The sequence below is a fragment of the Elaeis guineensis genome, chromosome 2 (assembly GCF_000442705.2).
Source record: "Elaeis guineensis isolate ETL-2024a chromosome 2, EG11, whole genome shotgun sequence".
Taxonomy (NCBI): domain Eukaryota; kingdom Viridiplantae; phylum Streptophyta; class Magnoliopsida; order Arecales; family Arecaceae; genus Elaeis; species Elaeis guineensis.
In genome coordinates this window covers 96,063,154-96,073,065 of record NC_025994.2, presented here as the reverse complement: position 1 = coordinate 96,073,065, position 9,912 = coordinate 96,063,154, and the positions used below count along the sequence as shown (strand labels likewise).

Sequence of the window (9,912 nt, the reverse complement as noted above, 5' to 3'; positions counted from 1 at the left end):
TGAAAGCAGTTTTCCACTCATCTCCCGGTCTAATCCTTACTTGATGGTAACCACTCTTAAGATCGATCTTAGAAAAGATAGTGGATCCGGCCATCATATCTAACATGTCATCTAACCTAGGGATGGGAAAGCGGTACTTAATGGTGATCTTATTAATGGCACGGCTATCTATGCACATCCTCCATGTACCATCCTTCTTTGGAGTCAGTAGTGCAGGAACCGCGCAAGGACTCAAACTCTCCCTCACAAATCCTTTTTTTATCAGCTCTCCAACTTGTCTTTGTAGCTCAGCATGCTCATTAGGGTTCAACCTATAGTGGGGCAAGTTGGGTAGGTAGATCCAGGAACTAAATCAATGGCATGTTGAATGTTTCTCATAGGCGGTAAGTAATCTGGAAGATCCTCAGGAAAGACATCATGAAACTCAGCAAGAAGGCTAGCTACTTCCTTAGGATAATCCACCTTAGAATCCTCACGAACTTCTCTAGCAACAAGCATCCAAACTGGTGATCCTTCACTCATGATCGTCTCTAATTCTTTAGCACCTATCAGATTGAGGCTTTTCTTCTTAAGATTTTCTTTTGGTCCATCGCCTATCTTTCTATTAGTAGCCTTAGGTGGGGAAGGATTAATCGTGATCTTCTTACCCTGATGAGTAAAGCTGCAGGAGTTGGTACGGCCATAAATCGTAACATCATTGTCGAATAGCCAAGGCCGACCTAATATGATACTTCCGACTTCCATGGGTAAGACATCGCACCACACATGATCCTGATAGGAATGAAGCTGGATGGGCACACGACATCTAAATTTGATGGGAATAGAGGAGGAATCAATCCAAGACACACGGTATGGACTAGGATGATCTACAGGAGTTAATCCTAATCGCTTAACCGTGTCGGTGGAGATGGCGTTGATACAGCTACCGCTATCAATGATCACCTTACAAATTTTATCGCCAAATTTTATGAAGGTATGAAAATAGAGGTCCTACGCCAGTCTTCACTTTCCTTAGTTTGGGCTAGGACATACCTAACGACTCCAAGCCTAAGGTCTGACTCAGGTGTGGCATAACCTAGGATGTCCTCAGTACTCTCAAATTGCTCGGCTAAATCTGGATCAGCTTCATAAACTTCCTCCTCAATATTTTCTAGAGTTTCTCCTTCTAATTCTTCTACGAATAATGATCGGTTGGGGCATTGTGCAGCAAAGTGACCGTAACCATGGCACTTGAAGCAATGAGATCGAGAACTACTTCCTTTTGATAACTCTCCTATAGCTCCTTTTCCTTTATCTTCTTTTCTCCCAATAGGATTTGTAAGTGGAGGTCTGTTACTAGGAGTTTGATTAATATTAGGTCTCGATCCAGAAGGGGTTACTCGGTTGGGTTCAGGACGACGGAGAGTCGAATATCTAGAAAATCTTTCAAAATCTAAGGCAAGTTGATAAGCTTGTTCCAACGTGGTTACCTCTCGCAGAAAGAGCTCACGCTGAATATCCTCTCGTAATCCAGCTCTAAATCGAGATAAGGTAACAACTCTATCTTCGGCTACTCCATATCTCATGAGGTATTCATCAAATCTCGTGATATACTCGGTGACTGATCTATTCCCTTGAGTAAGCCTCTGCCATTGATCTAAAAGTCTTTGTTGGTAAGAGGTGGGGAGGTACTTCTCTCTGAGTTTTTCTTTCATCTCATCCCAGGTTTCTATCGGATCTTGTCTTCTCTGATTGAGAAGACGCTCTACACTTTCCCAATAAAGTCGGGCTTGCCTCATCAATTTCATCCTAGCAAATCTAACTCTCCTTGCTTCAGACATTTCTACCATCCAAAATAGTGGTCCATACCTGATTCCCAATCTAGGTACTCTCTTGGATCTAGACAACCATCAAAACTTGGGGCTTCGACTTTCACATTCCTAAGAATATGCTCATCTTGATCGAACTGGTTATGGTGCGGACGTGCCCCTATAGGTCGATCAAGTTCTAGATTCCTACCTCTTTGTCCTATAGGTAGTCGGGGAGACTCAGGTTCAGGTTGTTTCTGCCTAGCTTCTTCTAATACCACTATTCTCTCATCCATGGCTTTCATAAAATTTTTCATGTCATCAAACTTTTCAGTCAGAGCATTAATGATGGCTGCTATATTGGGATCCATATTGGTGTTGGGTGGGGAAGTAGGATGTTGGTACCAGGTACCTGATCTAGTGGTCATGCAACTCTAAGATGCAGAAATAAGGTGCAATAAAATTAAAATGCTTGAAAGTAAAGTACGAAATTTAGAGTGCGAAAATTTAACTTGCGAAAATTTAAATTGCTGAATTTAAACTAAAGCCCTAATCAACCTGCTCTGATACCAAATTGATGCGGGACAATCCTAAAAAGAAAATCAATCCTAATAATCAAGCTCTCTTCTGTTCATCAACAACAAATCACGTCCGGCCAGGGGCTCATTATTCCCAGGACAGACAGTATAGTTGCCTATACTCTGCTCAGGAGGCGTGATTGATTGATACGAGACTAAAGCGAGATCAATCTAAATGATACAGACGAATGCCATTCGAGAGATCAGTAAACAATTAGTAATAGAAAATTTCATAAACAGATAGCAGAAATTAAACATGCTCACGAGTAAATGCAAAAAAAGAAATAAGAATGGAACGAGAGAAAATAAAACATTAAACCCGTGAGAAAATCCAAGAAGATGATAAGAATCCGGATCGTGGTAGTTAAGAAACTACTCTGATTAGGGCTCTTAATCTTTTAACCAAACAGATCCATCGATAAAGAACTAGGTCTTTACCAACATCGGATTAAAAAAAAAAAAATCAAAGATCAACTGTTAAGGAACGAAGGTCCTTGACAGCATATGATCTGTAGAATAAGAAATCACTCCTCTCAGCACGACAGATGAAAATTCTGGAGGAGACAGATCTTCTCTTGACGGAATAGGCTTGCGTGGGTAGATGGTGGAGTCGATCAGAGTCGCAGGAACACTGAATCTTAAGTAGAAGGAATAGGATAGAAAGTGGGCCTCACACCCTCCCCTTGTGGGGCGATTTTGGGTCTCACACCCTCTCCCTCTCGGAGCGATTACACAAGTATTTGTGGAGTTTGTAAAATCATTCATTGTTTTCTTTCATGAAAGATACAAGGATTTATATAGGACTCTAAGGGTCCTATTTGTTTAGGAATCTCTTATTTTTACAAGGAAGAAATCAACCCTCCACAAAAAAGTAAAGCATTATAATCTACCATAGGAAAGAAATCAGCCTTCAACAAAATAAGTAAGTAGCCAAGAACTCTTAAGGAATTCTAAGGAAGAAATGGAATTTCATGTGGGTGCTTGATGCTTGACACAACTTGGCATGAGCACGGCATATGCTGGCATGCATATTCTTCTCTTGGCATGTGGAGAGTGGTGGCTCCAAAGGTGACGTGGACAAATCCAAGTATGGCCCTATGGACCCAAAGCCAAATGCATTAAAATTTATTGACTGAAAATAAATAACTGAAGTAGAATCAATTTAATGAGGCTTCTTCGATCCAAATCGAACTTAAATTATGTTGCCGATTTTTGATGGCTCTGGTGTCCGCACCAGTTATTAGATAAAAACTGATCCTCAATTTTTGGCATTCACTTGGGCTCACTAAATCCTCAGGACCTCAGCTCCAAGTAATGACAAAAACAATCAACCGGTGAAACCTAACATGAGATAGGCAATAGGCTCCATGTATGTCAGTCAGTAAGGAAGGCAAATGAAGACAAAAATGAATATTGAATTTCTCAACATGAAGATCTTAATCAGCTTAAACTTGGTGATTTGTAAAATCAAAAAACAACGTGATGTTAAACAATATGTTTTTTCTCCTTGTGTACTTAATAAAGGATATCTCTTTCTTCAAAAGCCTCAACTTGCAATAAAGATTCAGATGAGTCCTCATGATTTATTAGTCATTAAATAATCTTGAAAATCTTTGGAAAACTTCAAGAATCTTCCTTAATATTTAAGGTCGTTCCACAAGGTGAAACCTGGGCACATGGATCAATTAAGGACAGAATAAGTCTCTTTTCAATTTCTCTCTTAAAACCTTTGATAAGGAGAATTAAAGGGAAAGAAGAATATCATAATCTTGATGATTATCCTCCATAAACCAAACAATTGTTTACCAAAATCATGGAGATTATGTAAAAATCTCTGTAATGATGAAACTCAGCAGGCTTTTCTGTGCCTTTATGTGGCCAGGATGTACCATATAAATGATCATATGGCCAGCTGAAACTTAGAAACACACTTCCAGACCAAGAGAAGAGTCAAAATTAAAAATCCCACCCTTTAGCTTCTAATTCGCAACCAAACAAGCTTCCATCATAGATGAGCAGATCCTATCAGTTTTTCTTCATCCAATATTTCATGTCCATCCATGTCAATGAATAGCCAGCTAAAGCTAAAAGACACACTTCAAAACCAAAGAGGAGTGAAACTCAATTTTAAAAGCAAAAAAAAAAAAAAAAAAAAAACTCCCCTAATGAAGCACCGGAGATTCTCTTTATAGATTTAACAAAATATACATTTTAAGAGGTAGGTGTAAATGCCTCATAAAAAGAGTCTCCGAAACAAAAGCAAGGCCAACTCAATTACTTGCCAAACAAGCTACCATATACCAAAACTGGCCAGGATTATTTCATGCCTCCCTCTATCTATCCGCTCATCACATTCATCATAACTATTCTTGGGTCAAACCTCAACAAACATGACAACAACAAGATGCAACATTTCTTGTATTGTATACTGTCAATATCCAACTATTCTCCTTTATAAAAGTCAGCATATCTCATACTCATCTAATTATAATCAAAAACAAAGAAGTGGATATAGGTTGATAATGGGGAAATATTATCAAAAAAAAAAAAACAAGAAGAAGAAGAAGCAAAGAATCAATCATTACATAAATTTGCTTGGGAAAGGTTCAAAAAATTGGGAGCAAGCTGATCAAATTTTAATGAAATCAATTTTTCTGAATATTCTTATGAAACTTGTATATGAATTCCTCAGAATGACACAAGACTATATTAAAATCACTTAATTGCCACTTACGCATTAGTCAACACGAGAGACTTATCAAAGTACTGCTTTTTTCTTTCTCTTCTTTGCCTTTTGCCTATTGACAGGAGGAGATGGTTGGAAGCTCCAAGTCGGGGTAACGGTTGCCCTATATCATTAAAAAATCAACATGACAAAAAGAATGGGGATTTAGCATAAAACATAAGAGATGACAGATTCATAGTGTTCAAGATTCATAAGCAGGCATTATCATATAAGGTAAGAGAGAGCAAGAACCAACCCAAAGAAAGTCCCACGTTGAGAATATCAATATCATCTGCAGATGCAACTGTTGGTGCTTTGGCACGTGAAGGTGAGGGCAAGGATTCCCCTCCAGAGACCAATATATCTTCCAATATTGGAGAAAGATTGTCTTTTCTGTTCATGGGAACAGACTGTTCAAGCAGTCCTCCAATGTCATTGTCCATATCATCCAACTCTGGAATGTTTCCAGGTTCAAAACTGCGCTCAGCTTCACGCATGGTCTCAATCTCCGGGAACTCTTGAACAAAATGGCCCTCATTAAGACTCTGAAAAGGGCCTTCTGCCTGGTTGCTTGGACCAGGGTCTCTAACACCTCCAGCATTCACATCTGGAGTAAGAATTGCTTCAAAACCACCCTCAAATGGAGGCAACACACTGCAAGGAAATAAATTATCTAATAAAGTTCGACAAAGTAGTTTGAAGAAAAACTTGTGATATGGAGAGCATGCATACTCTTCTTCCATTGGTCTGGCACCAGGATCAGGCATCTCTAGCTGAGTCGACGAATCTGTCCTGTCTTCCTGAACTAGACAAAACCAAGTAAGAAAACGAGCATTCCAGTTTGAATAGCGGAAGAACAGCAAGCTGATAGAATAATAGCTAAACATGAAGAGACCTCATCGATGAAAATTCTTATGTACTGTTCTCTTCCACCAGGAGTTTCATCTGCAAACATAAAAATATCCAATGTAAACAAAATTTTGGTAGTTACAGCTGAAGTTACTCGAAGATAAAATTGAAATCAGTTGAAAACCTGTCATAGTAATTTCCTCGTACGTTTTACGTGGTCATCAAGCCGCTGTCGAAAAACATTAAAAAAATCAACATACTTAAAAACAAGGAGGACTGATAGGCTGCCAATAATTTATAATGGGCACGGAAGAATCCATACGCTGTCTGATAGATCGAGTCATCCAACTCCAAAGCATCAAGCTCGAATGTTTCTGGCAATGTCACAGACTCAAATGGTGCTCGATCTGCATCTGCCGGGAGATTGACTTGTATCGAGGCAAATGCCATCCTTATATCAGTCAGCATCCTGTTACAATCCTGGAAGAGGTAGTTGACTTTCCACGAGAATATCCGGACAAGACCCAGCAGAAGGTGCCCCGACAATCTCAGAGCAATGGGAACTTCGGGAAACATGATGAATTCTATCAAAAACAACATGCCAGATCCCAAACAAATCAACACAAGTAACTGATTACGGCCAAATATCAGCCGCTCACAAGTAAGAAAGAAACCATTCAAATTGTGATAACACCATAAGCTGATGCCAAAATCCACAATACATCACCATCAAAACATGTAACTATAGCGTCGAATTAACCATGAGAGAGAGAAAGAATAAAGTCTCCAAACATATGAACTGAATCGTACTCTTTGTGAAATAAAACTATTTCAAAATTGGATTTTGGGTTCATGTTATTAAGAAGATTGATTCAAAACAACTTTTTTCGATAAAAAATTGTACACTTCCTGACGTGCAGTGCTCAAACCATCAAAAAATTAGCACATACAGAGATCGCCAAAAAGATCAAATAAAACTACCTAAATTAAAGAAAAGTGGAACTGCCCAGAGGAGGAGGTATCAAAACCCAAGAAGAACGAAAGGAAGTTCCGTCACTATTGATCAAGAGAGTAGAAACCCCAATAATCGGGAAATAAGAGCAGATCTACCCACCGGCGTAGGACGGAATATCGATTACGTCGATCTGAGGCTTCTTGATCCTCCGCTCCAGGTGCGCCGCGATCCATACCGTCCCCAGGGGGCTCTTCCTCGCCAGAAACGTATGAGAATAGAACATCTCTCCCCCTTCTCCTCTTCTCTCTTACAAAAGTTATTCCACCTGGTTCTTGCTAGGGTTAGTGTTTTCGATGAGAAAAATCAGGAGCAGAAAAACCCAAACATGGAAGGGCGAGTCGAAGCGCGGGAATAAATTTGGCGGGAGAAATTAGAAAAAACCAAAACCCGCGCCGTATCCGTAACGTAGAATTTTTTTTTTTTTTTTTTTTTTGGGTACATTAACGTGGAACCTCTTTTATTCACACACCCAATTTTAAATATATAAAGCACTACCCCAACATCGCCTCTTGTCCAGATGCCTTCCACTTGCTATAAATTATTTTAAGAGTTCGGGAACAAAAAATCCACAACAGCAACCTTGTTTAACGACTTGTAAACTAATGCCACGTGTAATGGAGATGCAAAACCGTGTCCCGCTTCGTGGGCGCAACCGCGTAAGGCGTTGGTTGGGGCGTATTTAAGAAAGAAACGATGCGTCCGGTGCCAAATCGATGGATCGAACCCGGCCATCTATGGTTTATTTTTTATTGCAGCGGGCAGCCCGTGACAGCTGCCCGAAACCCTAGACACCAAAGCTAGGTCCCTAAAGCTTCTATAAATAGGACGAGAAGGAGGGGCTTTCTATGTAACCTTCACCTTTCCTCTTCTTCGCCGTCAGCATCTACCTGTCATTCCTTTCTCGGTAAAGTTTTTTTTTTTTTTTTTTTTTTTTTATCCTTTCTTTTTTAGGGTTCTATTAACGGGGCTTGATGATGTCTTGTAGGGTTTCATGTTTTGTTATATTACGTGTGCAAAAACTTCCATTCCGGCTGCGACAACACTTGGTGGGCAGTCCGGCCACCTTTTGCATAGATCGAACGTGCCGAGTGCTAGCTTATTGTGTGGCCTTGCTCTATCTAAATAGCAAAGCCGTGCAAAGATTTTCCTTTTTAAGATAGCATATATGACCTTTTTTTAAAAAAAAATCTTTTTTTAGTTGTATTTTTGTTGGGTAAAATTGTATATGAGATGGTTTTACTTATAATGTATCGCTTTCATAGATCTCTTTTTGTCTTCTTTTCTTTTTTTTTCTTTAGTGATTTTAATGGAGTATGTCCTTTTAATTTTTTGGAAATTTTCTTCTTTTTTCTATTATGAATTAATCGTTTTAATAATTTTTTTTTGCTGTGAAAATGAATGGATCTTACTATATTTAAAATATTAATTTGGTTTGAAACTTTTAATTTTCTTGTTTGCATCTTTTTCATGTTCCATGGATTAATCATGACCTTGCCTTCTTAAATCTTTGCTAACATAGTAAAAAAAATTTTGGATAGTCTGATCCGAAGCATGGATTCAAAGCTAGTTGAATCTAGCTACTATTGTAATGGATCCAAACTGCTCTCAAACCAATTCAACCCTACTTGTGAGGAATTAGCGGAAAGAATCAATATACGTTTTCACTCCTTATTTGCCGACGTGGAAGGAAGGAAACTCTAGGTTTGTATATTGGTGTATTTTTTTCCCCAAGTATTCAACCAAGGTGATTCTAATAGGTAGCATTTCCACTGGAGAAGGAAAAAAGAAAGAAAGAAAGAAGAAAATGGTAAACAAAATGCCAAAACGGTTCTTAGCAAGCATTGGACAACCTCTTTTCATCATGGTGAGAGTAATTAACACATGGTCCTTTGTTGAACTGTCACTTCACATTTAGCATCTTATACATATCATCTTTATACATGGTTAGGCCAGTGATTGGTAAACAATTATGCGTTTTTCTGCACAGAGTTGTATACACGGTTATGCATAAATGCTTAAAGGACTGGAGACTTCAACTTAGGATGGCCTTCACAAATGAGAGACAAGATAGTTTTTGAGTCATGAGAAATCAAACATAAAATGACGGTCAATCCAGAGGACAAACGTCAATTACTTTAGGGTTCTGATTTTGTGTTATTTGGCCTCTATAAACTGGTCACCAAATACTTGGGAGAGTCAAGTGGCCAGCAAATTTGTTGTCATGGAAGACACTAAATGTTGGACCAGGAGTTTCTTGAATAATCTGCACAGAGAGAGAGAAAGAGCGAGAGAGAGAGAGAGGGTAAATGAACAAGAAGGATAAGAAGTGGATTAGAGCACACAGACAAATATGGGTAAGCACAGGGCAACAACAATGAAAGCAGTCAGAACTAACATTACCTTTTAGTGCGAACTAACCAAATAATAAGAAATATTCTCTCATGATAGGATTTAATGAATCATTATTGTTTAGTCCAAACCAATAATAAGAGCCTTCTTGGTGGCAAAAACGTTCTTCGGATGCTTTCTGAAGCAACCAGTCTGCTGCCGTAGCTAACAATCCGAGCGTTCTCCACAAGGGGAAGCTGGCTGACAGGAACAAGGGACTCTTAAGTGACCATTCTCAAGCAAACCAGTCTACCAACCTTGGACATCGCTTACCATCTGTGCAATATATATTAATTACCACAGCAAAATCACATCATAAACAGACAACTATGGCATAGGTCTCAATTTTAAGATGATCATAGTGATACTTAAGACTGTTTTCCTGTCATGCTTCTGATACAGTTCCACCGTAGAACATGCTAACCCTGATCTGAACCGAAGAATGCAAAGCAAAAGTGGATGAAAGAATTGTTATAAAATATGAAGCCTTTTTTTGGGGTACAGAGTAGATGGCATCAACATACTTCAGCAATCAAAAATCATCAATTGGTAACCAAAGGACTACATTTT

At 38.9% G+C, this 9,912-nt stretch overlaps 1 protein-coding gene and 1 long non-coding RNA gene across 2 annotated transcripts; one reads left to right on the top strand and one right to left on the bottom strand.

Moving 5' to 3' along the window:
- Nucleotides 1–5,299: 5,299 nt before the first annotated feature.
- On the bottom strand, nucleotides 5,300–6,148 carry LOC140855331 (uncharacterized). Its single transcript, XM_073251208.1, has 4 exons — nucleotides 6,124–6,148; nucleotides 5,986–6,035; nucleotides 5,823–5,890; nucleotides 5,300–5,744 (listed from the first exon to the last, which is right to left on the bottom strand). The coding sequence occupies exons 1-4, from the start codon at nucleotides 6,128–6,130 to the stop codon at nucleotides 5,300–5,302; spliced, it is 570 nt and encodes a 189-aa protein (XP_073107309.1). The 5' UTR covers nucleotides 6,131–6,148.
- A 1,428-nt stretch (nucleotides 6,149–7,576) lies between these two features.
- On the top strand, nucleotides 7,577–8,199 carry LOC140855468 (uncharacterized). Its single transcript, XR_012138395.1, has 2 exons — nucleotides 7,577–7,858; nucleotides 7,940–8,199. It is a non-coding gene; the product is annotated as an uncharacterized lncRNA (long non-coding RNA).
- The last annotated feature ends 1,713 nt before the right edge of the window (nucleotides 8,200–9,912 follow it).